The 22097-nt window shown below is 40.7% G+C and overlaps 2 protein-coding genes across 2 annotated transcripts in view; one reads left to right on the forward strand and one right to left on the reverse strand.

The window, feature by feature from the left end:
* Window positions 1-207: 207 nt before the first annotated feature.
* On the reverse strand, window positions 208-20524 carry CDNF (cerebral dopamine neurotrophic factor). The gene is made up of 4 exons (XM_049624649.1): window positions 20079-20524; window positions 8168-8295; window positions 6714-6855; window positions 208-872 (listed from the first exon to the last, which is right to left on the reverse strand). Exons 1-4 carry the CDS (start codon window positions 20179-20181, stop codon window positions 694-696), a joined length of 552 nt encoding a protein of 183 aa, XP_049480606.1. The 5' UTR covers window positions 20182-20524; the 3' UTR covers window positions 208-693.
* Window positions 20525-20643: 119 nt separating this feature from the next.
* HSPA14 (heat shock protein family A (Hsp70) member 14) overlaps window positions 20644-22097 on the forward strand; it is a 41891-nt gene continuing 40437 nt past the window's right edge. The window contains exons 1-2 of the mRNA XM_049624639.1: window positions 20644-20727; window positions 21979-22059. Of these exons, the coding sequence (XP_049480596.1) occupies window positions 20671-20727; window positions 21979-22059 (138 nt within the window). The 5' untranslated portion in view covers window positions 20644-20670. The remainder of the gene's footprint in view (window positions 20728-21978; window positions 22060-22097) is intronic.

The following is a 22097-nucleotide window of genomic DNA, read 5'->3' on the forward strand; positions in this document are numbered from 1 at the left end:
GGAGTAGAAAACACCTTGAGCTTGGTTCAATCAACAGCCTGAGCGTTGATACGGTTTGCTGAAACATTGGCTATACTTGCTTGGATTCTCCCATCTATTTTCTTTTGGTAGGTTTAAATAGGTATTCTTTTGGGAAACCCTCATTTCAAGTAGTGCCTCCTGCCCTCCCACATCTGATACCAAACAGAGCCAGAATGTAGACTGATGTGCAGTTGAAAATACACAGTTTACTCTTCAAAACCTTTTGATTATGCCGTGTTATTGCTTAGGGTTGAAGGTGGGAGTTAGGTAAACCAAACATTGTTCTTTTACCCTAAACCAATATATTTAATTAAAAATTAGTGCACAGAGGGGGGAACCTCTGGGCACTGCTTTCCTTCTTGGACTCAACTTCATCCATTTTTCAGTCGTTCGCGTTTCCCAATTTTAAGGAAACGGACGATGACATACATACAATCCTCCCAAACATTATGAGAAAGGCACTTTCAGGTTTTCGCACACTGCAAATGTAAGATGCCACTGATATTACATTTTAATTACAACCCCCGTAGGCAAGTCTTGATTGGTTGTATTAGCAAAACAAAAAGTATGAGACCACATACAGCGCAGCTCCCGGTTACTCCTAACCCACAAGTCCGTATCCTGCAGAGTCACTGTGTCTCCCATCAAGGGTGCGTGGGCGGCGCCCGAGGGTCAGAGCTCTGATTTGGGGGGCGCCGCTGCATACTTGGGGGCCAGTTCTGTGATCAGATCCACGTAGTCGGTTTTTTCCGCACAGGCTCTGCACTCCTCGCCCCAGCTGCGCAGTATCTGTTTCAGCTCCGCTACTCTCATCTTTGATAGGTCCACTGATGCCAGGTCCAACTGCTTTTCTAAACGACAGAAAGGGGTGGGGGGGAAGCACAGTTTTTAAAAAACCAAAACAACTGTGAAACACCTAGAAAGGCCAGTGGTGTTACTTATCTTAGTGCCGACTACCCTTTGTTCCAAAGTGGGAAACACTTCCAATTTCTATGGAAACCAAGATCTACCTAAGGAAAACGTGTGCAAAGCTAGTGGCATCATTTGCGTTCTATTAAACTTGCTCTCCAGGAAATTATAACTTGCTCCAAGACAGGGGCGTGGGTAGCTTTGCAGTATTTGCGACCACTCCATGGCTTCTCAAGATCGTAATTACTAAAACCACTGTGCTGCCTCCTAATCGTTCTTCCCCAGGAAAAAAGAAGGGGATTGATAAACTGCAATGCCTTGGGGTGGCCTTGAGTGTGACCGATCGAAAGCCCTCCGTTGTAATTAACTAGAAAGTGACGGTTCACTTTCTGTACGAAGATATGTCTGCATTAAAACAGAGGGGCACACCTATTACAAAGCACTGTCAAGAGTTTTTAAATACGAATGCAAAGAAACCAAAACGCGTGAATAAAATTAAGAACATTCTCATTGATCCTTAATTGTTTCGGTTCTCTGTTTGAACTCACTTGGTCCTCTGCCCCTACTGGGATTACAAAATCATCACAGCATTCCTTTCCGGTCCTTTGGGATATACCCACTTCTCTCATGCTAGTGCCTTAGTGCCGGCCAATCTGGTTCCTTACCTTCTTGCTATCGACTCTTGTTAACAACTAACTCCTGGAGAAAGACTACTGTTTTCATTTACAGACTATCTGCAGAAAATGTCAAGAACTCAACTACTTCTCTATTGCCAAACTCAAAAAGAAAAAGAAAAAAAAAAAATAAGCTCATCTATGACATACTCATAATTTCCCCATCAGAAAGAGGAAATTCTTTCCTTCCAGCGGCAAATCCCCTTCCCCCTGCCCCATGACAGGCATGTGCTTGAACATGGATACAATATTTAAGCTTGCTTATTAAACAATTGGTAGCAGCACAGGAGTTTTACAGCTTGACTTCTCTTGAGGAGCCCTTTCCTTTTTCCCTGCATAATAAACACGGCATTTAAAAGCCTTTTAACAACCTAACATAGTGGTCAAGTGATTTATCAAAAATTTCCAGTAAGTGTGCTCAAGTGTAAAAGTGGCACTTTATACTTAGGAATTAATTTAACCAAGGAGGTGAAAGATCTATACACTGAAAACTACAGTACTTTGATGAAATAAATTAAAGAGGACACAAATGGAAAGACATCCCATGTTCATGGATCAGAAGATTAATATTGTTACAATGCCCATCCTACCCCAAGCCATCTACAGATTTAATGCAATCCCTGTCAAAATTCCACTGGCATTTTTCACAAAAAAAAAAAAAAAAGAAAGAAAGAAAGAAAGAAAGAAAGAAAAAAAAAGAAAGAAAAAAAAAAAAAACAACTCAATCTGTACGGAGACACTAAAGACCTAGATTAGCCAAAGCAATCCTCAGAAAGAACAAAGCTGGAAGCATCACACTTCCTGATTCCAAACCATACTACAAAGCTATAATAAAGCAGGGTGGTACCGGCATAAAAGCAGACACATACACATACCAGTGGAGTAGTATTGATGAGAGAGCATAAGGCAAGCTGAGGGCTGGGCACTACCTAACAATACCCCCTCCCCCCAGGTGGGATATGCGTGATATTCCTCAGGCACTCCTGGCTGCCCAAGAACAAAGGCAAAAAAAAAAAAAAAAAAAAAGCCAGTGGTAGAGCCAGTGATAGAGTTCACAGTCATGCGACACAGGAGTCTCCATCAGTTTATAGATGTTTTAGAAAATTACAAGAAAAAGGTAATCTTATCAATAGCTTAGCCTCCAGAAACCCATAGACTGACTCAGTTTCCTGGAGCATTAACATCACCCTCCCCTCCGCAGTGATATGGGGAACAAAGAAGAAGAAGAAAATATAAATGACATTAAATGTCTTTATAACCTGCAGCCCATTGACAAATACTTGAAGCAAATACAGAGTAGAACATTTCTCCAGGAACTCCCTGGTGTCTTAATGTTAATGCCTTACTAGAGGGAAAATAACCTTAGCTTGACAATAGCAAAGCCTCAGGTATCTTAGGAGTCCTCTTTAGCATATCAACGTCTTTCTGGAGGCCTCCCTTTTGACTTTACCTCCCCCATCTTCATAGTATATAACCAGTCACTCTTCACAACCCCAATGCAGCTCTATCTGCCCACAGGTCCTGTCCCCATGCTTTAATAAAATCACCTTTTTGCACCAAAGATGTCTCAAGAATTCCTTCTGGGCCATTGGCTCCTGATTCGCACCATCACTCCAAAATCCCATCAGTATCAAAAGCCCAGAAATAAGCCCTTGCATATACGGTCAACTAAGATTTGACAAAGGAGCCAAGAATATGCAATGGGGAAAGAATAGTCTCTTCGATAAATGGTGTTTGGAAAACTGGATAACCACATGAAGAAAAATGAAACTGGACCCTTGGCTTTCACCACTCATGAATATTAACTTGAAATGGATTGAAGAGGGGCGCCTGGGTGGCGCAGTCGGTTAAGCGTCCGACTTCAGCCAGGTCACGATCTCGCGGTCTGTGAGTTCGAGCCCCGCGTCAGGCTCTGGGCTGATGGCTCGGAGCCTGGAGCCTGTTTCCGATTCTGTGTCTCCCTCTCTCTCTGCCCCTCCCCCGTTCATGCTCTGTCTCTCTCTGTCCCAAAAATAAATAAAAAAAAAAAAAAAAAAAAACAAACGTTGAAATGGATTGAAGAATTAAACATCAGATCTGAAACTATAAAAATCCTGGAAGAAAACCTAGGGAAAGTCTCCTTGATATTGGTCTTGGCAGCGATTTTTTGGATATGACACCAAAGCACAACAACAAAATCAAAAATCAGTAAGTGGGACCATATCAAACTAAAAAGTTTCTGCACAGCCAAGAAGCCATCAACAAATAACAAGTTATGTAATGAGAGAAAATATTTGAAAATCATATATGTGATAAGGGGTGACTATCCAAAATATATAAAGAACTCATACAACTCTACAGCAAAAAAAATTTAAACAATCTGATCAAAAAATTGGCAGAGGAACTGAATAGACATGGACAGTTTTCCCAAAGAAGACATACAAATGGCCAACAGGTACATGATAAGGTGCTCAATGTCACTAATCATAAGGAACATGCAGAACAACACTACAATGAGATTTCACCTCACACCTGTTAAAATGGCTGTCATCAAAAACCTAAGAGACAGCAAGTATTGGAAATGATTTGGAAAAAATCACCGTTGGTGGTAGTGTAAGTTAGTACAGTCACTATGGAAAATGGTACGGTGGTTCCTTTAAAAATTAAAAGAACTACCAAGTGATTCAGCAATCCCACTTCTAGGTATATATCAAAAGAAAATGAAAACAGGATATGAAAGAGAGATCTGCACTCTCATGTTCGTTGCAGCATTTTTCAGAGTAGCGAAGATATGGAAACAACCTAAGTGTCAATAGATGAATGGATAAAGAAGATGTGCTCTGTGTCTGTGTTTGATACAAACGTATATACATACAATGAAGTGTTATTCAGCCATGAGAAAAGAAATGCTGCTCCTTGCAACAATATGAATGGATTTTGAGCACATTATGCTAGGTGAAATAAGACAGAGAAAGACAAATACTCTATGGTATCACTTATACACAGAATGTCAAAAAGCCAGACTAACAGAAACAGAGAGTAGAATGGTGGTTACCAGGGGCTGGGGGGTGGAGAAATTGGCCGAAGACGTTGGCCAAAGGGTACAAACTCTGGGGATCTAAAATGTACATCGTGGTAATTATGTTAATAACGTTGTATTATACACTTGAAAGTTACTGAGAGAGTGCATCTTAAATGTTCTCATTACAAAAAAGGTATGGTTATCGTAAGGCATGATGGAGGTGTTAGCTAACACAGTGGTGATACTGCAATATATAAGTGTTTCAAATCGACATGGTACATGCCTTAAACTTACACAATGTTTATGTCAATTAAGTCTCAATAAATGAGGAAAAAATAAAAATAAAATAATAAAAGCTGACATTTTCAAACTTTTTTTTATTTGGAGGGTCAGCTACACTCTGTGCTCCCGAGAACGCTTATATTTTTATAGTGATCCCCATTCTTAAAAAAAAAAAAAAACAAGAAAGAGAGAGAGAGATAGCAAAAACCTTCTTTCGGGTCAAAAACCAAATGACACCTTTCTAATTGAAAACATGATCCACTCTACACTTACCTTGTTTGTTAATTTCATGGCTGACTTAACAAAATACCTTTAAACATAGAAGCTTTGATAGCTCAAATTATTAATATACCACAATTCAAAGACCCTGTTCAATCTCAACTTTCCTGCCAACAATAAGCTGGGAAAGAGAATTTAGAACTAGTAGTCCAGTCAAAATAAATGATTGAAAAAATAAATAAATAAATGATTGAGGGGGAGAAAAAACTTTCTTGCTAGTGTCAGTAGTATCTTTGAGTTTTTCTAGAGAACTTGGCTTCTGGCATTAATTTTACAACAGGAAAAACTCTGTAACCCTAAAACAGTAAGGAAAATGTTGATACCAAAATTAAAGCTAGTTTATGGCTCCCCAAGGGCCTCTAGTGGCCATCACTGCCAAAACATTAGTATGTGTTTCTTCTCAATAATATCTGACTGATTTTTCTATTATTCAAGGAGCCAAGTAGGATCCCTTGAATATAGCAGACATTGCTCAAAATACATCTGGCAAATGAAAGAATCAGCATAGTTTGTCCCTTCTGTGAATATTGTTTATATGGACTCAGTGATTCCTGCCTCTACTTCATTACTTGGAAGCCAATAAAAATGGATGCCTTCCCCATAATCACTACCTTGGAGATGAGAGCCTGTCCTTGGCAAAAAAATTGAGAAATAGGTTGCCTTTGGTATCTTCCGACCTTAAACCTAGTTAAAGCCAGCTATGTTGCTCTGGTGCATAGGCATATTACACAGCTATCTTGGAAAATAAGACCAAGGTAATTCAGAGTTGGATGCTAATTACTTAGGTAGTTTACAATACTACAGTGGATATGCAACATAAAAAAAAAAATGACTTAAGCAAAAGAAATGAGTCTCGCCTGGTAGAATCTCAGGTGTTAAGGATAGACTAAGGGAGGGATGGCTTTTATCACACCTATTCAGTGTACCCAAAAGGCTGGCCCAGATACAAATCCTCAGTACTGTGTAAGAATAGATCTATATCTGTGGAATTCATAAGGCCAAGGATACTGTTTTAAATAGGACATCTTCTTCTGTTCTTCACTGTTTATTTTAGGCACCCTCGATAAGGTTACTTCATCAAGCAAAACCTGACTTGATGTGAATAACCTACTTCCTAAAATGTAAACCCGGCAGAATGACAGACGAATCTAGGGGAACAAGTCATAGTCGTATTTAAAACCGCAAAGTCCTGACATCACCTTGGAATCGATGCAGCGTTTTGCCTTAAGAGCTTACCATGAGTAGCTGCTCCCTTTACATTTTGAATTTTTCCTTGACAGACATAGTCGGCCTTGCCTTGGTGAGGTAAGAGATTAAACGTTGCTATCTGGGTTGGCGGTTCTACCTAGTGCTGATTGCGCTTTACTCCTTTCTGTTCCCCCAAAGGAGCTCGGATGTCGCTAGGCACCATTCAGCAGCCCAGCGACCTACTGGCCAGCGGAGAATGCCTTCTCTTCCCACATTCACGTTTTAGAAACAGGGCCCTCGGTGTAGAGAATTGGCAATGCTCTGGACATAGTGGAGAAATACATTTGACTCCATTATACCATATTTCAGCTCACAGATCTGGCTGTCCATCTTCTTAAGCTTCTCACAAATCTTTGTTGCAGGCATATGCACGCTCATTGGGCGAGCGACCTCACTTAGGATCTTTGTGGCTGCATCTTTCGTCGCTCCCAGATAATAGCACTGACGGAGAACAAAGATAATTTAGTGTCGCTGGGTGACGGAAAAAAGTTAATATAGTTCAGAGAAGTGAGAGAGAGGTTAACCTAGTTTTCATGGCCCAGCTATTAAATTTTAACCCCTGCTGACTAAGACACCAGAAAACAAATGATTCCATCCCCGTGATCATGTTAATTAGAAGTGCCCTGCGATTCACACGATGCTCAAAGACTAATAAGGGCTGACACTTGCTAAGTGTTTTCTCTGTGTCAGGTGCTGCTGCTCTCACTGCTCCCGGGGCTTTAAAGGTCTTAACTTAGTGAATTCTCACAACAATCCTGTGAAGTAAGTACTATAATTATCTCCATTTTACACCCAAGCCAACTGAAGGTCACCCAGCTGGCAAGCAGAAGAGACAGAATGGAAAAATCTACCACTGTGGCTCTAGAGTCCATACCCTTCCCCATCATGCTATGCTGCCTTCCCAGCTGCCCAACTTAAGCACTTTCATTTAAAAATATGAAACTTAATGGCACAAATAAATGCTGAGAGGTTTACAATGTGTCAGTGGTGAACAGTCAACAATGCAGATTTAACTGACAAATTGAACACGAAAATTCTAGGCGAAATGAATTGGCCTACAATTATCTGTAGTGAAGTGAAACACTATGTTGAAATAAGTCATCTTTGTATACTCAGAAAACACCATTATAAAATAATATAAAGAATTAGTTATGAATGATGTTATAAAAATGTTTTGATATGTTTCACTAATAGTCTTTTTTTTCAATTTTTTTAAATGTTTTTATTTATTTTTGAAGGAGAGAGAGAGAGAGAGAGAGACAGAGCATGAGCAGGGGAAGAACAGAGAGGGAGGGAGACACAGAAACCGAAGCAGGCTCCAGGCTCCAAGCTGTCAGCACAGAGCCTGACATGGGGCTCGAACCCACAAACTGTGAGACCATGACCTGAGCCGAAGTCGGACGCCCAACCGACTGAGCCACCCAGGCACCCCTGTAATAGTCTTGATAAGAAAGAGAAAGTCTACCCACTCAACCCAGGACAGAAATTTGTCATTAGGAATTTGTGTGAATTGACTTAAAACATGGAACTGGTTGCCTATGGTTTATTCAGAAAGCAAAATGAAACCAGATACGTTCTAAATGAAAATACATGAGTACACTTCACTGGAAGATCAATTTCTGCTTGCTATCTATAGTGAACATCCTTGAGGCAAGCATCTAAGCAGGAGACATTAAGACTAAGATGAGAATCGAAGCCATTAACACTTTTCTTCAAGCATAAGGGAAAAATGAAAGGTGAAAATGTACCATACCAGGCGGTTTTCTTTTCCTTTGACATCCAAGCAAAAGCTGACCAATTCCTTTTCTATGGTGTCCAGGGAAAAGTTGACTCCTCTGGCTATCAGGGAGTTATAGAATCGGTTCAGGAATTCTTTACATACTAGAAGAATCAAAGAAATTATGTATTTATGTTTAATATAACTATTACCACACCTATGTGGGTGTCCCACTCATCAAATAAAAAAGTTAAATATGATTCAACACATTATGACAATGGATTCAAATTGTAAGTAAGAATGGTTTGGGGCCAGGGGCACCTTGGTGGCTCAGTCAGTTAAGTGTCTGGATTTTGCCTCAGGTCATGATCTCATAGTTCATGGAATCAAGCACCACTCTCAGCACAGAGCCTGCTTGGGATTCTCTCTCTTCCTCTCTCTGCCCCTCCCCTGTTTGTGTGCTCTCTCTCTTTCTCTCAAAATAAATAAATAACCATTAAAAAAAAAAAAAAAGAATGGTTTGGGGCCTATAGCTATTAACTTAGTATTGGGCCTTGAATAATACTTATTGAATCAATCAATAAATGAATCAATCTTTGGAATCAAGTTGAACCTAAAATGAGAATTTTCCCTCAAAATTTAACCCTTAAAGAAAATATAGCTTTATGTAGGATATGATGCTTGGGACAGCTTTGTTTAAAGCACGGAGGAAAACCTGAATACATATCTTATATGAAACCCCTTGGTCGTCTGCATATGTCTGTATGTTCTATCATCATGGACCTACATGAAACTCCAAACTGAACAATCATATTCAATCTCAGCATCCAGAGCCAGCGAAGGGGTGGAGGGAGCTGAGAAGTGGCACAGGCAACAACAACAACCGTACTTAAGGTTGTACTTAACAGGTGTTAGCACTGTTCGAATGTATATTATTAACCCATTCAAGTCTCACAACAAAGTGTGGATATAATTGCATTACTATCCTTATTTTACAGATGAGATAGCTGACTCAAAGAGTGGTCACTTAACTTGCCTAATAAGTGCTAGAGAGGGAATGAAATCCCTGCTCATCTAACCTGGGCCCTACACACTTAGCCAGTAGGTACCTCTGCCCTAGGAGGAAGCTGCTTTCCATGTGGCTTTCTCAGATGGGGCAAGTGTCTGGTCCAAGTAGGAAAGAAGAAAATGGAGGCCAGAAGCTTACGCTGGAAAACAGTGGCACTAGATTTAGAAAGAATTCTAGAGAGGGGCGCCTGGGTGGCTCAGCCGGTTGAGCGTCCAACTTCAACTCAGGTCATGGTTTTGCAGTTTGTGAGTTCAAGCTACGAGTCAGGCTCTGTGCTAACAAACAGCTCAGAGCCTGGAGCCTGCTTCAGATTCTGTGTCTCTCTCTCTCTCTCCCCCTCCCCTGTTCATTCTCTACCTCTCTTTGTCTCAAAAATAAATAAATGTTAAAAAAGAAAACTTAAAAAAAAAGAGAATTCTAAAGAAACATACTAAGGAAGAGTGGAGAGTGCTAAGGCCCTGGGTGCTCTCTATCCCTCTCTTGATTCATGGTATTAACAAAAACCAGGTAATGTGCTCTGTCCCCCATCCCTAATAATCAAGTGTCTGATTATCTAGCGGTCTGGTAAATGAGGCAAGATCTACCGATCACCCTAATATACAAACTAGACACCTAGTGTAGTTTAAACTATTGCATTTGATTAAGTTAATTTTTTAATAAATATTTATTGAGCATCCTATGTACAAAGCACTTTAAGAGCCCCACTAAAAGATAAAATGCAGGAAGAAGGAGGCAAAATCCAGAAAGGAGAAACACATCACAAGAAGTAATGTGAGAAAAGAGAATGGCAAGTGGGAGAAAAATCTAAATCAAGATTAACTATGTAAACAATAATAATGAGCATGTAGGGGTATAAACATAGGGTAAAATCCAAATGCAGGACAATCCCAACACATAAGATGGAAAATAAAGGAGAATTCATGTGAAACTTCCTAAGATCCTTTACCACCCAGGAAGAGGGTAGAGAAACATTCTGGTTAAGTCATAATAATTTTTAGCCAACTAATCATGTTAACAATGTAAGGGTAATAACTAAAAGTATAAGTAATATAAAGATTACTTTCAGATCAGTATTGGTGCAGGGCATGGGGAAGGATTGTTAAAACATTTATCAGTCCACTAGAAGGCAGGAAAGAGAAAGAAAGAAAGAAAGAAAGAAAGAAAGAAAGGCAATAAGTTTTTAAATACTCACAAAATTAAGTAGGAGAAAAACATCCAAATATATCACTGATTACAATAAGTATGAATGTATTAAACTCTCCTTTTTAGAACAGGATTTTTCAGAGTAAAACTATTAAAAATTCAATTATATGCTGAATATAAGAGTCATGTAAAAAGTATGAGGCTACAGCAAAGAGTTTGAAAAAACAAAAAACAACAAAATTGAAGAAACTTTAAAAATAAAAAGATATGCCTGAAAAAGACTAACCAAAATATACTTTAGCTCTGTAAAGCACTTTTTGAGAATAACAACAGTCACTACTAATCAGAAAATGATGCACTTACCAGAAATACCAAAAAAATAAATAAAAAAAGTTCTGAACTAATGAACAGCCAATAACATAGCCTAATAATATAGAAAATCCTTATAGAATTATAAGAAGAAATTGACAAATTCACAATAAAAATAGATGGTTGAACACTCTCTCAGCAATTATTTGATCAAATCGACCAAAAGTTAATAAGGACATTAAACATTTGAGCACTATTCACAAATTTGACCTTATAACATATAGAACTCTTCTCCCCCAAATTAGAGAAATTCTTATTAAGAAAATATGCAATATTCACATTAATTTGCCAGGTAGTAAGCCAAAAAGCAGGTCTCAACAAGTACCAAAAACTCTGTACCAAGCAGGCCACCTTCCCTGAATATAATTAGAAATCAGTAACAAAAATAACATGATACAACTCAGTGTCCATCCTCTTGTATGCCTGGAAATTTTTTAAATACACACTTCTAACTAACCCATGGGTCAAAGAAAAAGTAGTGATAGGAATGTCCAATTTTTAGTACTTAATTCCAATAAAAATGCTGTATATAAAACTTAAGGACTATAGTTAAGTCAGTACTTCTAAGGAAATTCATAACATAAAGTATGTATCTTTCAGTAAAAAAAATGGAAAATTAATGATTAAGCATTCAACTTAAGTTTTTAAAAGAAAACCAAACCAATAGACTACCTGATGTAGTTAACATGTTCAGAGATGATTTTCAGTTCTATCAGGAAAAAAAAATGTGAAGATAAATTAATGATTGAAATAAAAATTATTCAAAGAAAAATTGAGGCTAGTTTCAATTCAAGGGGAGAAAGATGTTCATGGAAGATGAAATCCTGGTGCACTAGATAACTCACCTGTGAATGATATTTACGTGGGCACAACAATATAAACCCTGAGATTTATTTTTATCCGAAATGGTGATATAAATGTATGTAAAATGGGGGCGCTTGGGTGGTTCAGTCGGTTAAGTGTCCAACTCTTAATTTCAGCTCAGGTCATGATCTCATGGTTTGTGGGAATTGAGCCCTGAATCAAGCTCCTCACTGACAGCACAGAGCCTCCTTGGGATTCTCTCTCTCTCTCCCTCTGGCTTCTCCCACCCACCGTTTCTCTCTCTCTCTCTCAAAATAAATAAACATTTAAAAAATGTATATAAGATGGGGGAATGGGTGTGCAGGAGACAGACGTGGGTGGATATAATAGATCTAGAACTTCATTTTCCGTAGGTAACTAAAACTGCAAACCTGAAAAAGAACACTTTGAGCAGTTTAGTTAGATTAATAAAGATATGTGTCAGGGACATCTGGGTGGCTCAATCTGTTAAGCATCCGACTCTTGATCTCAGCTCAGGTCATGATCTCACAGTTTGTGAGTTCGAGCCCCATGTCAGGACAGAGCCTGCTTGGGATTCTCTTTCTCCCTCTCTTCTGCCCCTCCCCCCCCAACTACATAAATAAACTTTAAAAAATAAAAATAATAAAATTAGAATAGTAATGCAATTTATTATATGATCATCTCAATAGATGTGTATGTGTTTGATTAAATCCAGTTTTGGCTCATGATTAAAGTATGACACATACAGACACATAGCAAACTCAGACTAGAAAAAAACTACATTAAGTTGACAAAGTATGTCCACAAAAACTCTACAGCAAGTGTCCTACTTAGCAATAAAATGATCCTTTATCAACACTTGTATTCAATATAGAACTGGATGTCTTAGCTCACAGAACAAATGTTTATTTAGAAAGGAAAAAAATTTTATCATTTGCAAATTATATGATTGTCTCTGTAGAAAAACATTCTTAATAAGGAGAACATTATGCAAAATTGCTGAATTTCAGAGTGATAAGAAGACATGATGAGGAAACTGCAAATTTAAAATAAGGTATAATTTACAATCATGATAAAAATTCTAGTGTAACCAGGAATAAATTTAATGAAATGTATCAAAGCTTTAGAGGAAAAATTACAAAACTTGATCAAAACTTTAAAGTAGACCTCAGAAATGAGAAGATAAAGCCTTGTTGTTCATGGATGGAAAGATTCAATATTATGGAGGATAATCATTTTTTTAATGTTTATTTATTTGGAGAGAGAGAGAGAGAGAGCACACGCACACCAGCAGGGAAGGGGCAGAGAGAGAGGGAGAGAGAGAATCCCAAGCTCCATGCTCAGCAAGGAGCCCAATGCAGGGCTCAATCTCACAGCCACAAGATCATGACCTGAGCCGAAATCAGGAATCAGATGCTCCACCAACTGAGCCACCCAGGCGCCCTTAGAGGGTAATTATTTTTAAATAAATCTGTACATTTCACGTTATTCCAATCAAACCCCCAATAGGACTTTTATAGATTTGACAACCTGGTCCAAAAATACATACGAAGAAACAAGAGCAAATCAAAGCCAAGAAGTGTTTGAAGAAGAAAAAAAGGGGGGAGTTGGTGGAGTAGACGTTATCAGATATCAAGATTCATTTCTAGAGCTATAGCACTGAAAACACTGTGGGAATGGCACAGAAACAGACCAAGAGAATTAGTATAGAAACAGATGCACAAATAGAGTCTAGAAACAAATAGACACCTTTAGAGGAGGTTGGTATAGGATGGAAGTGATGCTAAAAATCAATGGATGGAAAAAATGGACTGGTCAATAAATGATATTAAGACAACTTACTGCGGAAAAAGATAAGACTTAGATCTCTACCTAAAACGACACATGAACCTGAACCCCAGGTGAATGAATAGAGATTTATATGGGAAGAGCAACACTACAAAACCTCTAGAAGAAAAACCAGGGAAGCATCTTCATGACATTAGCATGGAGAAAGATTTCTTAAAGGTCCCAAAACACGGATCATACATTTGGTGACAGCAAAATTGAACACTTTTGTAATGCCAAAAAAATCATAAACAAAAGATAAGACAGGCCACCAGCTGGAGGAAGATATTTACAACTTCTATAACTGGCTAAAGATTAATATCTAGAAGACATGAAAAATCCCTATGGTCATATTCTTAGGTCCAGTCATTACCAATGAGTATAACCTCTATAATCTCAGCTGAAACGTCCCGTTGTCTGACCATCACCTCCTATCCTCCCAGCTCATGTCCTCTAACACCCAACACCCACCCACACATACAATCCATTGATTTTTCCACCTTGTCACCACGCTTCCTTACCCAGCTTAGGTTCTATGGTCAACAGTGTAATTGCTCCTTTGCACACAAATTCAACTCCCTTGCATCTCCCTCCCTTGCTGTATGCACCCAGCAAAACCCCAACCCTGGTTCAAACCATCTCTCCACCCAGTTTGTACCTATGCTGGCTGCACGTGGCTGGAGGAAATAACACAGTGGTGTCCACTGGTCTTGCTTTAAATTCATGACCACTAACTTCCAGTGAGCCATCAGAGCTACTCAACAACCCTACTCCATTGACCATTCTCACACTACATCCCACACCCCAAGGGATGATTGCAAAGCTTCTCTCTCCTCAAACCTTGTCTGATACCTCCACTCCCACCTCATGATCCTACATCCTATTTCTCTGAGAGGACAAAAGCAACAGGAGGGAACTCTCCTGCTTCTGCCACCACACCTACCACACCTGTCCTTGCATGTTCTATCTTAATTCTGTGAATGAGCTTTGCCAAACCTGCTACTTGCCGAGGAGATCCTATCAACTCCCTGCTCCTGCGTTCTGGCCTCTCCCTCCGGTCTCCTTTCCCATTGGCCACGACATGCTGTTACTTCTCACATCTTAGAAACAACAAGAAACTCTCCCAACACCACATCCCCCGTCACCACAAAATACCACCCGATTCCCCCACTTGTCTTTAACAAAAACGCTTAAAGAATGTTTGTGGTTTCCAAGTCTCTCCTCTCTTCCTCTCCCTGACACTCCCCACACGTAGTTTAAAGTCAATGAGTTATAAAAGGTTTGTTGTGAACAACAGAGTCCTTGACCTCCCCTTCATACTTGATTATTTCTTTGCTGCTTATTTTGTCCTGCATGACACTTAGAGTCACTTGAAATGTATTTGTGGAGATTATTTGAGACCAAAAATGAAGATGCCTTACGTCCATAAAGGGATTGTGTTCATATTTATCAGGCTTAGGAGCCACTAGCTGGGGAATACTTTAAACTAAATGGATAGCTTGATAATTTTTTGGACCCCTGATGTGAATTTTTTTAATGTTTACTTATTTTTGAAACAGAAAGCGCAAGCAGGGGAGGGGCAGAGAGAGACGGAAACACAGAATCCGAAGCAGGCTCCAGGCTCCAAGCTCTCAGCACAGAGACTGACATGGGGCTCGAAACCCCGAACCACGAGATCATGAGTTAAGCCGAAGTCGGACGCTTAACCGACTGAACCATCCATGTGAATTTTAGCTGTAAACCCAACGGAGAACATCTTGTGATTATAATCTCTCAGAAATATATTTATTCCTTTCTTCTCTTCTGGTCAGTGTCAAGGAAATTTTCCATACAGTCTCTGTGGGCAGGGATGGGTTAGATTTATTGTTTGTCTGAGGGAGTAACGCTTTGGAAACCCCAGATTAACAGAGAAGAACATCCCAGTAGACTCCCCCTTTAAAACAAGTCTTGGGCTTTGACTTCTGTCCTCCTCATACCAAAGATTAGCTTTACTTTGGCCAGTGTCATCCAGGCAAAATGACCATAAACTCCGTTTACCATTCAGGATTGCTTCTTCCCCTTTAATTTTGCCCTAGCAAGTCTTTTTATCATGTCAGCTCTTTGTTCCTTTATGATATTTTTATATTTTCTCCTGCATTGTTAGAATTTCTTGGCCAGAGGATTGCTATAATCTGACCCACTGAATTCCCAACATTCTAACCAGATTCTTTAAAAATATAAGTCAAATTATGCTACTGCATCCACTCAAAACCTTCCTATGGTTTTCCATATCACTCAGAGTCTAATCCAGTCTTTAGATTGTCCCGCAGGCCCTGATGACCCGACTTTCTACTGCTTCTCACCCCTCAGCTTCTGTCACCTCTCCCACTGACGCCATATTGCTCTGTCCTCAGTGAAGCACTCAATTGGATGTGAGGCATGTATTTTTTGGGTGAATAAAAGAGCTCCTGCATATCTGTAAGAAAAACACAGTCCAGTAGGGAAAAGTTAAGTTGGAAATACATATAACTTATCACCCAGCAATTCTTGTTCTTTGACCTAGAGAAATCATCACATATGTGCTCAGGGAGACATGTATATAAGAATATTCAGAGCACCGTTGCTTAAAATTATGTAAAAGTGGGAAGAACCTAACAGAACCTCAGAGAGAGAATAGTTACACAAACTGTACTTCACTCAAAAAGTGGAATTCTAGAGACAAGTTAAAAAGAATGAACCACATCTATAGTTATTAATGTACATAACTGCCCCAAAATAATGTTGAGTGAAAAAAGTTGCAGATAAGTATGTACAATGTACAATCATATACATGTAAGATCACAAAAAATTACATAGATTATTTGTGGATACATACATTTATAGTAAAAGCTCTTTAAAAATGGGAAAGAAAGTCACATTAAGTTCAGAACAGACATTTCTCCTGGAAAGGATGGAAAGAAAACGGTAGCTAAAGCCATTGTATTTTATTTTTTTAAAGACAGAGAATGGTAGCAAATGTAGCGAATTATTAACATTTAATCAATCTAGATCCTAAGTATATGTTATATAAAATGTTTTCTGTATGTTTGAAATATTTCTGAATTTATGTTAAAAACTCACCACAATATCTTTGACTCTCACAAAAATCTCCAACATGCGCAATACAATATCTGGTAATATTGGGACACCCGTGTGGCTCAGTCGATTAAGCGTCCCACTTCGGCTCAGGTCGTGATCTCACAGTTCATGAGTTCGAACCCTGCATCAGGCTCTGTGCTGACAGCTCAGAGCCTGGAGCCTGCTTCAAATTCTGTGTTTCCCTCTCTGGCTGCTTCTCCCCCGTTCATGCTCTGTCTCTCTCTCAAAAATAAATAAACATTAAAAAAATTTTTAATTATTAAAAACATTTGGTAGTATTAATGAAATTGAATTTAGAATTTTAAAGTGTCATCACAGATCAATTAAGCAATTATCAGTCAGGGCCCAAAAGGAAAAAACAGTATTTTAAAAATAGCATAATGCCACCTGCAGGAAAAGAGCTACAATTTTTTCAGAAAGATAATGATAAATGTTTAGAGTCAGTTTAGTGGAAAAATTAAACTACCAGTGGGCTAGAAACATTATTTTCAACAGTTCCATCCACACCTTCTAAAACTGAAGTCAATCCCACATTATTTGCTTGATTTTGGTGGGGAAAAAATTAAAAAGACACCAGATTAGTCTTGGTGCAAGGCTAAGGGAGAATTACTATCTACAAACATAACACATGTTATGAGGAGTTAAGAGTTTTAAGAATAGCCAGAACTTCCTAAATAATTTGTATACAACTTCATTGTTCCAATTTTATTTGTAAAATTTCCTTAAATAATTTAGTTCCCAACACCACACCAGAAAGGAGTATAGGTAGTAATTCAGTGCATGGGGCTCGGAAGCCAGACCTGCTGGGTCCAAATCCTGGCTTTACTAATTACTAGCTGTGTCACTTTGGGTCTTTCACTGTTGAATCATCTGACAATCTCATTGCCATTCCTATGAAGGTCATCAGTCTTTTTTCTCTGGCTGTGTTTGAGATTTTCTCTTTTTTTCCTTCTTTCTCTCCCAATGATTCATTTGGAGACAATTTCTTCAATCTTTTTACTAATTCTTTTATCAGCTATATTTCATCTGCTGTTAATCCCTTCAATTTCTATTTGTAGATGTTTAATCTGGTATTTTTCCAAATATGGGTGGACATTTTAAATAGTCTTTTACCCTTTATTCATATGTTCAGTCCCTTCCTTTCTTTCTTTAAACATCATAAATGTATTTTCTATTCTGTGCCTGATAATTCCAGTACCTGAAGCCTTTCCACTAATCTCTGCGTTGTGTCTCCCACTAGTCTCCACTTTTCTGAATGTGAGCTTTATTTTTTAGACTTTGACTCTCAGAATTATTTGCGGACTGGGCTAAAGGTGGATTCCTACAGGCAAGAGCAACATCTGCTGATGCCTGCTTAACATCCCTTTAAAGTAAAATTTCAGTTTGAGATGCTTCAGACTACTCAGGTTGTGTGCATTTGGGCCTCCATGCATTTGCAGGCTATGTTGTGATTATGAGTTATCTGGACACATTTTTGTTTTCCCTTTTGGTACAAAGTTCAAGAACCACAAGTCCTTTTAGTCTCTAATGATGGGGGTAGAGTTGTGGTTATTTCCAGGTCACCTTTTAAAATGAAGGTCTAACTCTTTGGGGTTCCAAATGAATTGGGGGAGAACCTACTATTACATTCCTACCTTGGGAAGGTCCTGGGCTTTGTCTTCATTCTCTTTATTTTACCAAAGCCATGAAAACCTAAATTAAGATTGTCTAGGTAACAAATGCCCTCATGGCAAAAGCCATCTTTCTGCTCCTTTTCCTTCTTTTAGTTTCCACTTCCACCTTGGCTTTGGCCTCTGGGTATGCCTTACTAAGGTACACTTAAAAAATATTTTTACATTTTTATTTTATCCAGTGTTTTCAGCTAGAGGAACAGTCATGTTCTCTTTTAGAGCTTGAAGTCCTACTTGTTCTTAATGCTGTTAATAGGAACAGAACATTAAATAGAACAGCCTCTCATTCATGTTTTTAACAAATATTCATTGAGCAATTATTAAGTACCAGACGGTGGTCTAGGCTGTTGAAAAACAAAGTCCTTACCCTCAAGGATTACATTCTGGGGGAATAAATAAAAGTATCTTGTGGCTGCGAAGAAAAAGAAACATGGTAATGAGGATAGAGGGTGACAAAGTCATACTATTATCCTAAATGGATGGCCAAAGAAAACCTCTTAGATAAACTATTTGAGCAGAGACCTTAGTTAAGGGAGAGAAAAAATTAGTGGACTGCCTGGGGTAGAACTCTCCAGGCAGGGCAGTGCAAAGGCTTTACTGCAGGAGTGACCTGGGTGGGGTCCAAGAACAGTCAGGGCACCAGACTGGTGGAAGCAGACTGGGCAAGAGGGGCAAAGACAGTAGAAAATGAGGTCTAGTCAGACACGCAATAATCACAATATGCTTTAATAAATCCAGGAAAGATGGCATAAGCTTCACATTTAATAAGTCCAGATGCTCTGGCTTATCTGAAATGTTTTCAGGTAGACACTCCAGAAATTAAATCGGTAAGTAATCAAATCAGTTGTTAATGTCTCACAAATTCTGCTTTAAATGTACAGGACACCGTTATAAGAGATCTTTAAGCAAAATTATAACCTAGCTGAACAATTATCTATATCTATACAAAGTTTTAAAATAACATCGTGTAGATATTTTAAATTTCTGAAGAGAAGTTTAATTATTGCAGGGCCGACATAAAACTGGACTCCAACCCTTAAGACTTCATTAAGTTACTATACAAACTACGGTCATCCAGTATTCAGTGTATATTGTGACCCTATAATTTCCTGGTAAGTAGGGATAGAGTCCCAAGGTCATAAACGAGTGAGGAGAATATACACTTATATAAATTATTTCAGTGAATGAAAAATGGAAGTGTTACAGTAGACCAGAAGCAAGGGGCTAGCATAGCTAGCATAGCTATTATCTTCTTTGATCTTGTTAACCACCCTCTGAAGTAGGTATTAGTGCTCTGATTTTGCAAGGGAGAGGCATGGGGGGCGGGGGGGTGGGGGGTGCACAACCTAGATTCACGTGTCCAGACTGCAAGTGCACAGCTGAGGTTCTGCCAACAGAAAAGGAATCATTGCTGGGTATTCCTCTTCAGGAGTTAATGTACTCCTTTGTAAAGCAACTTTTCTCTGTAAAGCCCTAAACAAACGTTAGTTACGTTCTCTGGTTTAAGCCACCTCAACTCAATTACAGACAATTTAGCGTTTTATTTTTCTTTTGGGAATCAGACATTTAAATTTGAAAGACATCTGTGCAGGGAGAGGCCAGTCGCGCCCGTCAGCTGCAGCAGAACCAATGCAGCGTCAGGGTCTTCGGAAGCTAGGGGGTCTGCACAAGATCTAATCCAAATCCAAACCCTCCACCTTTGACCGCAGTTCAATAACCTCAAAACCAGAACGCGGCCTCAAGGTATCACTGGGCCAGGATCGAAGTTTTGCCTAGGCTTGGGAGAAGGCGATGGGAAACCAGGAACTGGGCCTACATTTCCGGAGTTAAATGTTATTTATAGCCCAGGCCGGGAGAAGCCAAAGCCGACAACAGCTGCGCTGCAGCGCGGTGCCACCGCCATGCAAGCAGGTCTCACACCGCTCACCTTCACAGTCGGCCCCGGCCTCCTGGCCCAGCACCGGCCCCAGGTTAGAGACCCAAAGCCCGGCATAAAAGGCCACCATCGCGGCTGGGCCCGCGCACCGCATGCTGAGCCAGCCGCTCCAAACGCCTCGCCACCTGCGTCCACCAACAGCCACGCTGCTGTCGGCCCGGGCTGTTACAGGACGCAGAAGAGCCCGGCTAGTGGTTGGGAAAAAAATCTGCCCGGAGTTGCTAGGACAAGTGACGCAACTCAATCGGCAGTTTCCATTGGCTTCCAGGAAAGGGCCTAGAAAGAGTCCGCGCCCCTTCCAGTCCCTCCCTCACTGGAGCATGCGCACTATCGCCCACGCTGTGCTTTTCCGGTAGGGCGGGGGATTGGGGGACGCACTGAAGCTATTCGCAGACAGTCCGAGAGGAAAGGCGAAACCTTCACGCTGATTGGCGGCGACGCGGGAGGCCGGGGCGGATGGACGGGACGCAGTGGGCGGGCGGGAACGTGAAATTTCCGCGGTGCCTGATGGGGCTCTTCGGAGGCCGGGAGCTGTTGGCACAGGGGGACCCCTCGTTACTGCTGCCGCCGTCTCTGCCGCCTCATGGCGGCCATCGGAGTTCACCTGGGCTGCACTTCAGCCTGTGTGGCCGTCTATAAGGTGAGGGCCTGGGGGAGCTGGTTTGTGATTAATGTCGGCCACCCAGTTCTCCCGGTGCGGAGCCAAGTCCTTTGATCTCCTGCGGGGTTTGTGAACGGCGTGTCGCCGGCCTAGGAATGTCGCGTGGAGAGACATTACTGGGAGCAAGTTTGGAGGCGAAGCGCCGGGCGGACCGGCCTCGTCATCCGCAGCTCCTCCGGAAAGTCCACTGCGTCCTGGCGGACGGTTGTGACGACGTGGGCGCGCGGGGTCTGGAAACGTCCCGGCCGCAAAAGGCCTGGTGGGGGGCGGTCCTGGGGACGTAAGGGCCGTTGGAGGCCCAGAGAGATCTCGAGGACGGCTGGTCCCCGGGGCGTCAGGCCCGCCAGTGGCCCGGAGGGTCTCGGGGACATCAGGACCACAGGAGGCGCGGAGAGGGGCGGTCCTGGAGACGTCAGGGCCGCCGGAGACCCGGAGGGGGCGGTCCCGGGGACGTCTGGGCAGCTGAGGCCTGGGAGGTCTCGGGGACATCAGGGCTGCAGGGAAGCTGGAGAGGGGCCGTCCCAGGGACCTCAGGGCTGCCGGAGGCCGGGAGGGGTCTCGAGGATCTCCAGGGCACTGGAGGCCCGGAGGTGGGCCTGAACGTCCGACACCGGCGGCTTCTGAATGTTTGCCGCGAAAGGACCGGGTTGTCGCGATCTGAAACTGGAGTTGCTAATCCCTCGAAGCGTGTGAATCGAGTTGGTGGCATGCTCTACTTGACCTTTCTTGAATGAGAGAGCTTAACAAGGAGTTGTAGCTTCTTGGCATCAGTGGGGAGGCGAGAGGAACAATAATAACCAACTCCCCTAATATTAGTCTCGCACGTAAATGTCAAGTAACTTGGAAGGAAAACCAAAGAGATTTAGTGCTACTTCATCATACGTAGAAAAAGGAAGAAAGATGTACCTGTCGGGGAAGAACGAAAACTAGAAAGGGTGATGTCATAAGGCTTGTTATTGTATATAGAAAGATTATTATGTTTGATCCATTTATCGACTGGATAGAAAAAATGAGGCAGTTCTTTGTGGAACATTGACCTTGTATAAAATCTAGGAAATTAATAACGGCCATTGAATCTACAAATTTAAAATATTGATGTAACGATTTTTCTATCTACGCATGTGGCAAGATAACACTGGTCCACATATGTCTGATGGGACTATGTATCTGTATATGTCTATATGTGTTTTGTTTTCAAAAGACCTAATAGAGTTCTATTTTTTTTTCCAGGATGGCCGGGCTGATGTGGTTGCAAATGATGCAGGTGACAGAGTTACTCCAGCTGTAGTTGCTTACACAGAAAATGAAGAGGTACTATTTCCCTCATTTTTGTATTTTGAAATAAGCAG

The sequence above is a fragment of the Panthera uncia genome, chromosome B4 (genome assembly GCF_023721935.1).
Source record: "Panthera uncia isolate 11264 chromosome B4, Puncia_PCG_1.0, whole genome shotgun sequence".
Lineage (NCBI taxonomy): Eukaryota > Metazoa > Chordata > Mammalia > Carnivora > Felidae > Panthera > Panthera uncia.

What these genes read in the sequence shown, in the direction of transcription:
- CDNF (XM_049624649.1), bottom strand. Translation starts at nt 20,181, where the DNA reads ATGCGGTGCGCGGGCCCAGCCGCGATGGTGGCCTTTTATGCCGGGCTT. An exon ending in GGCCGGGGCCGACTGTGAAG is followed by an intron (nt 8,296 to 20,078) that starts GTGAGCGGTGTG and finishes TGATTCTTCTAG; the next exon opens with TATGTAAAGAATTCCTGAAC. An exon ending in AAGGAAAAGAAAACCGCCTG is followed by an intron (nt 6,856 to 8,167) that starts GTATGGTACATT and finishes GTTCTCCGTCAG; the next exon opens with TGCTATTATCTGGGAGCGAC.